General features: G+C 49.8%; 5 protein-coding genes across 5 annotated transcripts, besides 6 other annotated features; all 5 read left to right on the plus strand.

Moving 5' to 3' along the window:
* Positions 1 to 762: 762 nt before the first annotated feature.
* Positions 763 to 3,657, plus strand: TraAM80_03183 (Trypanosoma vivax; the record flags this gene model as incomplete). The annotated part of the gene is made up of 1 exon (XM_029380160.1): positions 763 to 3,657. The coding sequence occupies one exon, from the start codon at positions 763 to 765 to the stop codon at positions 3,655 to 3,657; it is 2,895 nt and encodes a 964-aa protein (XP_029240001.1).
* Positions 3,658 to 3,895: 238 nt separating this feature from the next.
* Positions 3,896 to 3,937: a microsatellite.
* An 844-nt stretch (positions 3,938 to 4,781) lies between these two features.
* Positions 4,782 to 4,825: a microsatellite.
* An 18-nt stretch (positions 4,826 to 4,843) lies between these two features.
* Positions 4,844 to 6,508, plus strand: TraAM80_03184 (uncharacterized protein; the record flags this gene model as incomplete). Its single annotated transcript, XM_029380161.1, has 1 exon — positions 4,844 to 6,508. The coding sequence occupies one exon, from the start codon at positions 4,844 to 4,846 to the stop codon at positions 6,506 to 6,508; it is 1,665 nt and encodes a 554-aa protein (XP_029240002.1).
* A 276-nt stretch (positions 6,509 to 6,784) lies between these two features.
* Positions 6,785 to 6,814: a microsatellite.
* Positions 6,815 to 6,818: 4 nt separating this feature from the next.
* TraAM80_03185 (uncharacterized protein) lies at positions 6,819 to 7,799 on the plus strand (the record flags this gene model as incomplete). The annotated part of the gene is made up of 1 exon (XM_029380162.1): positions 6,819 to 7,799. The coding sequence occupies one exon, from the start codon at positions 6,819 to 6,821 to the stop codon at positions 7,797 to 7,799; it is 981 nt and encodes a 326-aa protein (XP_029240003.1).
* Positions 7,800 to 8,118: 319 nt separating this feature from the next.
* Positions 8,119 to 10,938, plus strand: TraAM80_03186 (putative protein kinase; the record flags this gene model as incomplete). The annotated part of the gene is made up of 1 exon (XM_029380163.1): positions 8,119 to 10,938. The coding sequence occupies one exon, from the start codon at positions 8,119 to 8,121 to the stop codon at positions 10,936 to 10,938; it is 2,820 nt and encodes a 939-aa protein (XP_029240004.1).
* A 638-nt stretch (positions 10,939 to 11,576) lies between these two features.
* On the plus strand, positions 11,577 to 12,329 carry TraAM80_03187 (GPR1/FUN34/yaaH family protein; the record flags this gene model as incomplete). The annotated part of the gene is made up of 1 exon (XM_029380164.1): positions 11,577 to 12,329. One exon carries the CDS (start codon positions 11,577 to 11,579, stop codon positions 12,327 to 12,329), a length of 753 nt encoding a protein of 250 aa, XP_029240005.1.
* Positions 12,330 to 12,814: 485 nt separating this feature from the next.
* Positions 12,815 to 12,832: a microsatellite.
* Positions 12,833 to 12,870: a microsatellite.
* Positions 12,871 to 13,103: 233 nt separating this feature from the next.
* Positions 13,104 to 13,130: a microsatellite.
* The last annotated feature ends 284 nt before the right edge of the window (positions 13,131 to 13,414 follow it).

Genomic DNA, 13,414 nt, shown 5'->3' on the forward strand with positions numbered 1-13,414 from the left:
CTTTCTGCGTTACCTTCTCTGCTGTTGTGTTTGTTGTTGCGAACGAATTACCACATTGGAAGACAGCGCGGGTACAGTTCTTTGGCTTGTTCCTCCCGCCATGGTCTCCTACTAATTCACTCAACACGGAAGAATCTGGTGGTTATGGGGCTTTAACGAATGCCAGTTTGCTGGTTTTTAACGTTGTCCTCTTTGTCAAGTCTTTCGAGTTCAATTGTGTGTGTGTGGGGGGGTGGGGGTAGAGAGAGAGTGTAATGTCACTCTACGCTTCCGCATGGTATGCAGGTAATATTGACCCAAACGGTCATCATCCCTTTATTGTGTACTCCCTCGTTTGGGGAGTGTGATTGAAAAGGCTCAACTAGGCGCATATTGATGATACCTTTTTTTTTGCTTTTTTTTTTGAAAAAATATTATTGTTCTCTCCTGCTTCCTTTATTTTCACTATTGCTTTTGCTACCACTGAGTGTTCACTCAACACATTTTGTCTTATTATTTGAATTTGCGTGCACGTGTCTGTAACCCCCCCCCCCCTCCCACACTTTTTTTTTTTTTAAATTGCTTTCCATCTCTCGCTCTTTCTTGCGTACAAATCAATGCGAAACCATCTTGTATACATTGCACATATGCATTGCACAAGTGTGTAGGGGCCCATACGCAAAGGAAGCACCTGGGCGCGGTGGTGAGGAGGAAGTTCATAAAGCGTATAAACAGCTGGAGGAATACGCAGCAAAAAGAGGGGAGAACGAACGGCGGTACGCGATGGAACAGGAGGGGGATAAGAATAAAGATGATAGCACCGGTCACATTTTACCTGAGGCAACACAGTATAGCGTCGTCTCTCTTGAAAGCATCGAACATCACTATGTGGAGGTCTTGAGGGAGCTCTCTATGGAACCACAGCTTGAGGCGTTTAAGGATGAGTACGAAAAGATCCATCGTCTACTGCGCAAGAGCAACGAGGGCGAGAAGCGATTGTTGGAAAAGATCAAGGAATTGCAAGTGGATCTTGAAGTTCATGGTACCAAGGTGGAGGCCGCGTTAAAACTGTCGCAAGAGGATGAAGAAGTCATTGTGACGTTGCGCAAGGAAATTGAGAAGGCATGGGCTCTTACCGATAGTGCTCACACCCGTGAGAAGGAGGGCCGTGAACACATCCAACAACTACGCAAACAGGTGGCAGAGCTGGATGCGCTGGTTGAAAAGGTCACGCGCAACACTTCGGGCCAAGCGACATACCTGCATGAGCTCATCGTCTCCAAGAAACAACTTGAAGGCGAGCGTGCCGTTGCACATTCAAAGGTGTCTGAGCTTCTGGACGAACGGGAAACGATGCGAAAGAACTTTGAAAGGGCACAGAATGAGAATAACAGTGTGCGAGAAAAGCTTGAGACCAGTCTATCCAACTACCAAACACTCCTTGAGGGCCTTTCCGAAATTCGACGGGGGCGTGAAAGCCTTGAGCAGCAGGTGCGAGAGTGCCGCTCCACCTCAGACCAGCAGATGATAAAGTTGGAGGATCTAAAGAGCGCCGCAGAGGCGCTCTCCGCCGAGGAGAGTCGTCTGAAGGTTCTTGCTGCAGGGGAGCGCGACGCCGTGGCGCGAGTAGCAAAGCAGCTGGAAGAGCAGCAGCGTCGATTTAAGACGGAAGCGGATCGACTTGCCCTCGTGGAGGCGCAGAATGCGGAGGTGAAGTCGGAGATCCCCAGGCTGAAGGTGACCTTGAAGGAGCGGCATGCGGAGGTCACGCGTCTCGCCACAACCCTACGGAAGGTGCGCAAAAGTGCTGAACACCAGCAGGTGAATATGCGTAAGCTGCTGCAGACACGAGAGGAGCTTGTTCAAAAGACGGGTAAGCTTCATGACACGATCGAGGAGCGACTGACTGTGCTGGAGATGGAGGAGAGGGAGTTGCACACGGAGGAGGCGCGTCTCAAAAAGATGTTTCCTGAGAAGACGGAGTTGATTACGAACAACTCTCGCACCGAGAATGAACGGCTGGCGATGGAAGGAAACAGGGTGGGAGAGGAAGGAAAACGGCACAACTTGGCGCAACAACTGGACCAGCTATTGCGCGAAAATGAGCTGCTGCGCAAGAGCATCTTTGAGCTGGAGCAAAGTCAAGAAAAAATTATTGAGCATGGTCAGCAGATGGCGCTGCAGTACCACCAAACACTGGAGCAGACAAGGAAATTTCGCGATAAGGCTCGTGTATTGCAGCAGCAACTCGCGGATAATGAGAAGCGGGGTAAAGTTCAGCAGGATTTGCTAGACCGCGTCTCGGCAGACCGGGCACGAACGGAAAAGCAACTTAAAGAGGGCGAGGTGGAGTGGGCTACGCTTAGGGAGCGGCACGTCACGAATGACGAGGAGATCCAGCTGCTTAAGATGCAGCTCATTGCAAAGGAAGGAACGCTGTGTCGTCTCCATATGGTTCGTCAGCAGCTGCAACGGGACATCTCCAACGCTGAACAACGGGCAAGTCACTTAAAGGACGATGGACTTAATGCCCACGCACGCCGTGAGATGCTGGAGGCTGAGGCGCAAAAACTCACACATCTCATTGCGGAGTGTGACGCGGAGAAAAGCAAGCATCAGTCCAAATTTGCGGATCTTGTCAATGAGCGCAACGTCCTTGCCACACAGTTGATCCACCGCAATGAGGAACTTCGGCTTCTTTACAACAAGATTCGCCTTCAAGAATGCAGTCTTGAAAAGGGTGCTAGTGAATACAATCGCCAAGTCCGGAATGTCGAATCCACCCGAGATGAACTCACGGAGCTACGCTTACGTTGTCGTCTCGAGCTCGTGCGTCTTCACTACTCTGAAAAGCTCCAGCGTCGGAAACAGAATGTAGAACGAGAATTGTTTACTGAGCAGCAACGCTATCGGGCCCTTGTGGATGAACTCCAACGCCCTGTTCATGTGCATCGTTGGCGGCGACTGGAGAGCGATGCCCCAGAGGTGCTCGATGGCATTTACAAGGCTCAAGCTATTGAGCGCCAAATTTTGCAGAAACATGACATGCTTGCTGAGAAAACAGAGCTGCTGGCTAAACGTACCGCAGAGTATGACGCCATTCGGCGCAAGCTTGTTTCTCTGCCAGGCCCGGAGTTAGCTGAAGACTTGAGTCTCTATAACGAGAATTTAGAGCGACGTACTGAACAGATTGGGGGAATGAACTCGGAGCTTCGGGAGGTGGAGCAGCACGCGGATGTCCTCACAGAGGAGGTGCGGCAGCTTTCCCTGGAGCTGGGTGATGTAAAGCGGCGCTACTTTGGCGCAAAACACAAGAATGATCTGTTGCGTCGGGAACAGGTTGTGTTTCGCTCAACGTGGGGGGAATCTTCAGCAGTTGCGAATGTGGCTCTTGCTGCAGCTTCAGCACGTCAAGAGCAGCAACGGCCTGGCAGAAGTAGTGGGGAAGGTGCCTGCAACGATAATAGCAACCAACAGGAAGCGTGGGTACAACGCTCTGCCGGGGCACGACGCCCTTGTCTGTGGTACACGCGGACGCAGATGCGTAGGGAGCGCATGCGGCAGGAGGCTCGCCTTGTTCAGGCGCTTTCCACAGGTGCACCTGCCCCCAATTACCCACTTCAGTTTCGTTCGCACCAAAGGCAGTTTGTTGGTGGTGGTTATGCACTTACGCAGTGAAGCGAGGCGTGCGCGTTTAGCATGACATATGTACAGAAAGTGGGAAGTTACCCAGGAGAGAGTAGTAGAAAATGAAAGAGAAGTGTGAAAAGGGGAAGGAGGCGCTGAGAAGTAAAAGTGGAAAAACAACACAAAACAACGGCATACTCCTTTCTCATTATGTGTATATACTGAGAGGCGACATGCTATGTGTCTCAGAGTCTCATCCTCTTGCTGTGCACGTTGGATTCGGAAAGGAGTTGTTGAAGTTTGTGTTTTTTTTTGTTGTTGTTGCTTGATGCTATAAGCTTGTGGAAGGAATAGAGAGGTAATGCGTCTTTCTAACGAAAAGGAAGCGCGTGTCTTTTCCAGTCATGTTAGACTAATGGACACTCAAGCTACTTTGCCGCCGTTTTCTCTCTGCTGTTATTTTGAATTTTGTTTGGAGTGAAGTGCAGACATGCAATGATCTGCAGCAGAGGGGGGGGGGGGAATTCACACGCGGCGGCCGCCATGATGAATATGACCTTTCTCACCTTCTCAAGCCACTGGAGCTCGTTGCCGTCGGTCCGGCAGCGCTGAGAGTCTGTGCACTGTTCCCACTGCCCGGAGACGCAAAGCAAGCTGTCGATCCCCCCAGTTCTGACGGCCTCGTTCTATTTTGCTCTGAATGAGTATGGGGGACAACCGAAGTTAGTGAGGAGGCCACACAGATGACACGGTGGGCGCATGGGCGAAGATGGATTCTGTTTCTTGTTGCACAGAGCACATCGTCATGGTATTGCGTTGGAGGTGCCTCGTGGGTATTTTCTCCGGGCTGCGATGAAATGTATGGGGACGGGCCTTGGGTGTGGGCCACAATTAGGAAGCTACAACCCTGAATTTTTGTGCCCTACGACCGGAGTGTCCCCTTGCACCTCTGAACCTCCTGAATCCTGATACTAATAATAGCCAAAAACGCCGCCTGGATTGCGTGGGGCGTTGGCTTGAGACACCTGCTACTTGTTTGTATGATGAGACAAACAAGGCGAGAGTGCAGTACAGTTTGTGAGAGGTCTACTCATTTGACGTTGCAACGCTTTTGAGGTGGTTTTCTTCTGTCATTTTTGACGTATCTCCGCCAACTTTGCTCCCAATGTGTTTTGTTTGCGTTTTATTTTATTTTTGCTTTTTTGTCTGCATTGGCTTTCCCAAGCAGGACTAGGCGATGCAGAAGGTCCTTGGAGGGGCCGCTGTGGCTGCTGTTTCTGGCGGTGGCAGTGGTGCTATTCGTCATAGCACGAACAGTGATGTCGCTGCCACATTCGGGGTGTTTCAGAATGTGCACGTAAATCCCTTTCCTGTGCGCGCGGCGATAGACATTGGGACGGGCGGTATGATCTCCATGACGGTTGGACGCGTTGACGCGGCACACAACGCCGTGCGTGACTTTATTTACCAGACGCAGCTGCCGCTGCACCTCGTGTCTGCAAACACTGACTCCGCCTTGGGTGCTTCTGTGCATGCCTCTTATTCGTTTGGAACACCTCCCGCGTCTTTTGTTCTCAGCGAGACAACACGTACCGACATTCGAAATAAAATGCGCATGCTACACGGGGCATTGCGTCGTGACCAGTACGATGGTGTTAGTGAACGGACTGCTGTAATCTCGTGGCCGCTGTGCCACGCCACAGATGTCATGTCTCTGGCCGAAGAGCTGACTCGGGAATTTAAGGTGGACGTTCGCGTATTGGGGAATACGTTTCAGGTGGACACTTTAAGCTACAACACGGAACCCGCATTGGGAGCCGAGAGAGCGACGAATCCTCTGAGAAAAGCGGCAAAGGATCGTGCTATTCAAGTGAAGCAGAGCAACGGCGGGGATGATAGTTTGCAATTACTTATGCAGCAGATAGTTCTTCGGCGGGAGAAGCGACGTGGACGACGCTGCAGCACGGCGGACGAGGATAGCCGCCATTTGAATGCCGCTGCGGTCAGCGCAGTACCGCCAAAGCGGCAACTAGAGCAGCTGGCTTTTCTTGCGCATGCCGCCGTTAGCAAGTGCGTTGCGCCACAACGCATGCTTGTTCTCGCGGAGGACCGCCATAGGGGACTTTGTATTCTAGGCGCTGATACAGGCGAGACGGATGAGATGGACGAGGACAGTACAAATGCCCTGGTTTTACACACTGCAGCGGAGTCAAGTGGTGTGCTGTTACATTCTTTGCCCGTTGATATCCCTACGGCCCAGCGTCTGTTGCTTACGGCGGTGCAGCATCGTGCAGAAGGGCCTGCAGGTTCCGAGGAACGACGCAGCCCCAACCCTGTGCTTCGTGAAGAGCTTAGACACCTGCGCCACCTACTGGAGGAGATGATACGCCCAACGTTACCCGCATGGGTACATCACAAATCTCGCGCTGGTGGTCTCATCTGTGGATCGGGTTTCAACGGTAGTGTGCTTAACCTCGCTGCCCGGGTGGCACAACGGACAAATGTCACTCGAGAACACCTTGACACGCACGCGGAGATGCATTACTGTGGTCTTACAGATGTGCTACTGGCGGTAAACTATCCCGACCCAACGACCGTATTACCAAGTGCTGCCATTGCCAGTGCGCTGATGCGCGCACTGGATACGAACCGCTTTGAGTATTTACCGGAGGTGAGTATTGCTGCCGCATTGTTAGTTCAGCCCTCGCTATGGATGTATGACCGACGTGAGAAGGTGCGGGCGACGCTGCAGAAGAAGAAATTTTTTAGTGGCTGTGTTGGGCAACGCACGTTCCGTCGGCCACACGCTCGCGAAAACCCTGCGGCGCCTCCAGAGTCATCATGGCAACTCAATCAATCGTGGAATCCGTTGTCGTACGGAAACAGCACAAGGGGAACATAATTGGTGAGCCAGAGGCGGGTCGAGGAGGGACTGAAGCGTACATGGTTGATTCAGAGAACAGGAAGGGGAATAATAAGCGAAGCGACCGAAATTCAAGATTGTCCTGTGCGAGTTGTATCGATTTCTGGATTTGCCACTATGTTCCGCGTCTTCCCCCACCGTCTTGACTCTGATTTGAAGAGTAATGGCTGTATTTGCTTCTCCTTCACTCTTGTTTTGTTGCTGTTGTTTTTTGAAGTTTGCTTGCTCTCGTTTTTGTACCACGTGACGTTGGTGGAGAGAGGGAGAGAGGGAGAGTGAGAGAGAACCCATGTCCTTCGCTCTGATTGGGGGGCCCCTGCTGGTGGTGGTGGTGGTGCTACTTTTGCTGGGTTGTGTGAGCGCCCTCATTTACCGCCGACTCACGGTAACCGTTGATGAGGCCGCGCGCGGGGTAACACAGGGGTCAGTGGCCCGTAAACGCAGCAACGTTGTCACGGGAGATGATGAGGACGAGGGCAAGGTGAACGTGCGCGACGGACAGCCAGGTGTGCAAGGGGTCGCCGCGTTGTTGCGCCGCCGCCACGCGCAACAGGCGGAGCGACGCAGTGACGGTGGCCCGGAGGAGGAGGCAACTGCACCGCTCCCAAAGCTCACGCGGCTGCAGAAGAAGAAGCAGGAAAAAGAACGTGAGCGGGAGGAGCGGCGCCAGGCACAGGAAGCGGAGGAGGGCAATCGACGCACCAGGCAGGAGGCGGAGAGACAGCGACAAGAGGACCGCGAGCGCGATGAAGAAAGGCGGCTTATTGCTGAAGAGAAGGCGCTTCAGGATCTACGAGATGAGAAGAAGCGACAAGATGATGAGGAGTACGCCAAGTGGGTGGGCGCCATCGGGTTGGAGGAGCGTGGCGAGATCGGTGATGAGGAGCAGCAGCGGCGGGATACACTCATTGCGTTCTTGAGGGGGCGGGCAATGGAGGTGGACGCACGTGAGGGGAAGCAGCAAAATCAAAAGGAAGGGGTTGCACCATCCGCCCCCACGACAGCCGTGGGAGCAAAGGACGAATTGGCGAGAAACATTTTGGTGCTTAGCGACGTGGCTCGCGAGTACGGCGTCACAGTGGAAGTTTTGGTAAAACTCATTGAGACGTTGCTGGGGGACGGAGCCATCAGCGGGGTCTTTGATGATCGGGGAAAATTTATCTTCGTGGCCGAAGCGCATTACCTTAAGCTGGCTCTCTTCATTCAGCAGCGCGGACGCGTGTCTGTGAAGGAGCTTGTTAGGGAATGCAACCGAGTGATTCTATCATGATTGCGAGGCAGGAGGTTCGCACGTATTTGCTGCCTCCCTATTCCCAACTGTTTTATTACGTTTCTTAATTCATGATTGCTTTTTTCCCAACGTCGAGTGTTTCTTGGAATAGTGAAGGTACACCTCTCTCTCCCTTTTGCTCTATTGCTTTGTTTTGCCCTGGATTTTTTTTTTTCTTTGCTGCTCCTGCGCTTTAGTTGGCGGGAATCTTCTCTCGTTGTGGCCCGGCGCTTGTGGCGTTGTCCACTCGACAGCGGCGATAATCGTAACGAAGGACCACAAGTCTGCGCTGCGTGCCCCCGCGCATACGCTGTCTGTCATGACCACTACTGACCAAAGTGAGTTGGGGAGCATGCGAGGGAAAAAGGGTGTTGCAACCACCGTTGATGTCACTGCCTGCCAGACGCTCAAAAACGAAAAACACGCTCAGGGTGGGGCAGAGTTGTATACGACGCAGAACCCAGCGGCTTGCACGGATAAAACATCTGGAGTACCAATTTGCAAATGCGTGACGACTGAAGAGAAGGTGCCTACTGGGCCAGGTTCTCGTGATGGCGCACTTTTACGTACGCCCAGTAACAAGAAGGAATATAATTTGAAAACGCGGGCATCGTTGTCCAAACAGGCGGGATTACCAGAGCCCTTTGAAAATAATGATCGTTCACATTTGTTGCCCAAAAATGTGCGAAGGGGAGAGGCGGCATCTGTGCAGCAACTGCCGCCGCCACGGCAACCTGCAAAAAAGGCGACAACCTGCAAGAAATTTATCGATGCTGATAGTAAACAAACTGGTTTTTATCAAAGGAAAGATATTCAGCGAGAGTCTTTTGGTAGACAGAAGAAAACCACTGAAGAAACTACGCCGCCTTATGAAGGAAGTTACCGTATTCCCCATAAGGTGGCGGCTCAGCGTGTTTTATTCCCTTTGGATGCTCCACATACTGCGATGAACAATAACCTGGAGCAAAGACCTATTGGCAACGGCCGCAGTCATTCAAATAATTCTCTGCGGCATGACTCCGGACACACCACACGGTGTGTTGCGGCGGCCGACAACAATACGCTTGTAAATAAATTGTTGAACTCAAAGAAACACTTGCAAAGTGAGTTTCCAATTTCTATGGGCAACGAACAACAGGGCATAAACAGTTATGGGGCTTTAAGCGAACCTTGTGAATCAGGTGACTTGCAGCTCAACGTCAAGTTACCCAGTCCCATGTTGGTGTCACTCCTTGGGGCAGGAGGATGTCGCCGGCGGAAACGTATAAAAGTGGTGAGTTGTTATATTCTTGGCCCTCTCCTTGGGGAAGGCGTGTTTGGGGTCGTCCGTGATGCCATTGATACCTCCGCTAATGGTGTCTTTCCACCATGTTTTCAGCGCGTGGCAATCAAAAGCTACAAGTATCGCAGATCATCTGCGCCAATGTTGGTTCCCACGTTTGACCCTGTGGTGGGCTCCTGCTCCGCCGCAGCTTCTCCACTAAGGGTTGGGAATTTTACCATTTCCGAAGCTCAAAAACGTGAAGATTTAAAGATGCGTCGACTGCTAGAAAGTGAGGCTTGTAATCTACAACGATTCCATTGCCCCAATATTATTCGCAGCAAAGACATTTTTACACGGGATGGAAAAGACTTTGTCGTTCTCCCCATTGCCGTTTGCAACTTGGATCAACTGGTGAAGGAAACCGTTCGATATGGGTTTCGCCACGGACAAGGTGTGTACAGTCCGAATAACTCCGCCCCTGTTTCCCAACAAGAACGGAGAAATAGTCCTTTGGGTAAAAGCTTCGAGTCCGACATGACATTTGACGTTGCGTGCGCAAGTCACATGAGCCTAGATGAAAATGAGGTGAACCTACTGAGTTCTACGATGAATGAAACCGCTGCTCCTTTATTCTCCGCTGAGTTCATACGGAGCATCATGTACCAGCTGCTAAACGGAGTTGCGTACCTGCATAACCAAGGCCTCGCCCATAATGACTTAAAACCGAAGAATATTCTTATTTTTGCCAACGGAGAGTTAAAAATTTCCGATCTTGCCGGCGTTTTCGAGGAGTACAATGATCATGGCACCCCAATGTATGTTTCTCCGGAGATCTGCAAGTATTTTTACTGCGCTGGGGATGCGGAGGATGATAAAAAGGTGGTTAAAGTCGATGCACTCAAAAACGACATGTGGAGCTGTGGGGTGATTCTATACTATCTCCTTACGGGGAGGCCACTCTGGCGTCCTCACTCCGATACCCGTAACAAGTATCAACTGTACCGCGAGATTGCCTCACAAGAATCTCAAATCAATCTGGACCATGTTCCTGAGCCAAGAGAATCAACAGCAATGACAACACCACCGACGACGGTGGAGGATCCGTTAGTGAAGACTAACATGAAACCAGAACACAGTACGGTGGAGGGGGTTTCACCCTCGAGTCTGCGTCACTTGTTAAGCAGCTTGCTGAATATTGACCCTGCCGTGCGTCTTTCGGCGAAAGAGGCTATTGAGCATCCATCTATACGAGCACTGTCGTTGGGAGGAGATTCTGCCACGCATATAAATAACGTGGCGCAACGTGAAGTGGTTTCTTGTCTATTAGAAACACCTCATCTTCAGGTGCTTATTAAGCGGGATTGGGAGGAGCACCTGCAGTTTGTGGCTGAGTGCTGTAGTATGCTGAACATTAGTCTACCCAGAGAGATATTTCTTCCAGATAGTGAAGAGGGTGATTGTGAGAATAAATCGTTTGAGAATACGGATGGTGGTGCGGCGCAGCCTACCACTTTTCCTTCACCGAGGGGAACTGTTGACAGGCGTCTTTTTCCCATAGCGGCGGATTATCACTACTATCAGCTTAATTTGGGTAAACCTGAACATGACCTACAGTTTATTTTTTATTCTTCTGTAAAGGTGAATATGCTGCGGGATTATCTATTTGACAAAGTACTCGTGGAGTGTGGATACCGCAGCGCCGAGGAAGCTGAAGCGAAACTTGCACAAAATCTACAGCACAAACAACGGAAGCTAGTTGCTGCAGAGAAAATGGCATTGTTACAAGTGACCGAGGCACACAGTTCACAACATCCAGGCAACCACAGAAACATTGAAAGTGACCACTGCTCTAAGTGTCTCTGCGGTCTCATGTAGAATCTGTGGTGGGATGCCTCTGTTGCTATGCATGTATGTAGCTGCCGGTGTGTGAATGTAAGGATACGAGAGTTAATGAAAGGAGTGAAGGAGCTTCACTACGATCAAAGTTTGGTGTTAATGAAAATTGTTAAGATGTAGAAGAAAAACTTGCGTTTTTTTTTTTTTGGTTGCATGCTCTCGAAAAATGCAGTTGTTAATTGTGATATTGAAGGGGATGAGCGACGAAAAACAATGATGACCACACTACTGCGTGTGAAGCGAAATCCAGCGTGATGCAGCACGACTATGAATTAAAACTTGTGTGAGCCACGTTGAGGGCTCTTCATACGGTTTGTTGGACATTCAAAGTAAGTTCCGGGAATGGGGGCGAATATTCTGCCCGGATTATTTAAATTGTTTACTTTCACTTAACTAAACATTTTTTTTTTCTTCAAAAAACCTTCACGAGGACGTTTGTTGAGTGTTGCGTTGTGAACTGAATGCCATTGGTCGTGCTTCCTCAAACAATGGGATGGAAGCACGATAACTTTTCATAATACAGAGTAAATGCTAATTAATACATGTATATAATATGTATTTTTTTTCCCACTCCGTGCTGTGCATATTCCTTAGCTACTACCCATATACGTTGCAACATGAGGAAAACCAATGAACGGTGTGCGTGGCGTCTTGGGGAGGAGGCGGGCATAGCCATGTGTGACCCCTCCAACGAGGAGCCTTGCAGTGCTAAAAAAGACGATAATGGAAGTGAGGAGAGATTCGCACCTGCCCCAGCACCTGTGGAAGATTATCGACAGAAGCTTGGTGATCCTGGAGCGGTTGGATTTATTGCCTACGGCATCACCACTGTCTTGTTCAACCTGAGCAACGCTGGCCTATTTCCAATGAACACAACAACAGCAGGAATAGTGATTGCGTACGGTGGCTTTGCACAAGTGCTTGCGGGAATAATGGAGTTTGTTCGTGGCAACACATTTCCATGCACAATTGCCACAACATTCGGTTCCTTTTGGATTGCGACGGCGCTGGTGTGGATTTTGCCGCATAAGAGCAACAATACTCCTGATGAGTACCTGCAAGAGGCAGACGAGGCGTTTATGGGTGTCTTTTTCCTGTTGTGGGCAGTGTTTACTTCTGTTGCATTGGCTTCCTCTTTGGTGCAGCCGCGTGCAATTTTTTTTGTTTTTGTAATGACCCTCCTCTTTTTTGTTCTTCAAGCCGTTGCATTTTTTTCGAAGAATGCCCTTATGAAGCGGATTGCCGGCTTTGAGGGTATATGCTGCGGCCTTTCCGCCCTGTACTGCGGTCTGGCGATGATGTTAAATGATGCCCATGGAAAGACACTACTGCCATTGTTCCCTCCCCACCGTAAGCTCAATCATTTGTAGAGTATTGAAAGAAATGGGTTGGCGCGGGTAGGGAAAGATAGCAGTGACGGTTTGCACCCGTCGGCTCACATGAATCAAGTGAGTGGGGAGACGAAGTTGCGAGGGGCTGTTAAATGTCAAGGAGTAGTAAACAAATAATAATTAAAAAAAAATATATAGAGAAAGATATAAAATGACCACCACGAGGCAGCAGTAGTGCATGTGGAAGAATAAGGAGTGATCTCAAGCTGTAAGCTTCCCCCCTTAACGGTCGTACAGCTTGAAGGAGAGAGGGAAAACGAAGACTCTGTTGACAGGAGCACTGAGCGGAATGGGAGTTTAGCAATAAAAATCAGAAAATAACACTTAGAGAGAATGGCTAAAAATTTTAAAAAATAAAGGCAAAATTTTGGGGCAAATTAAAAATTCATTTTTGTATTTTGGGAAATTATATAAATAATGTGGGATCAAAAAGGGCTTTAGCAGATGACAATGCTGTATGTTAGTTTTTTTTTTTTTTTTTTGTGGTTGTGGTGGTGGTGGTGGGGAGGGGTGGGGGGGGGTTGCCATCCCATCCTAAACTCTACAGCTGCTACTACCACTACCAATGTACTCCACGCGGAGATGGGTATAGTGGTTGTGGAATCCCAAAAACTTTTAGTTTGTGGTTCGCGCCGAAAACACATTGATGCTTGACTGATTTATGAATCTTTCTGTGCATGGATGCGGGAGGAATCTTCTCAACTGTAGTGGATGTGGGTCCCATCGACGGAAAATGTTTGTTTTTTGTGGGACTTTGTTCTTTTTTTTTTTCTTTTTTTTGGGAGTATAGAACCAGGCTCTCATCCTGGCACGTACTTCACACAACTCGGCAAAGTTTTTGTGTGGTGTGGCATCAGGCAAAACATTTTCGTATTATCGAAATAAAACAGGAAACTAAGAGTGATGCCGTGGAAAGAATAGAACCGAAGGAACCGTTCACCGCTTCTTTAGCGCGGAGAAAAGGAGGAGGAAGGCGTACAGACAGCGAAGAGTGTGTAAAGAGAGACAGACATCAATTGCAAATGCAGTGAGTTGTTTTTTTTTGGTTGATAATAAGTACATAC

The sequence above is a fragment of the Trypanosoma rangeli genome (genome assembly GCF_003719475.1).
Source record: "Trypanosoma rangeli strain AM80 chromosome Unknown Tra_15.4_contig_00080, whole genome shotgun sequence".
Taxonomy (NCBI): domain Eukaryota; phylum Euglenozoa; class Kinetoplastea; order Trypanosomatida; family Trypanosomatidae; genus Trypanosoma; species Trypanosoma rangeli.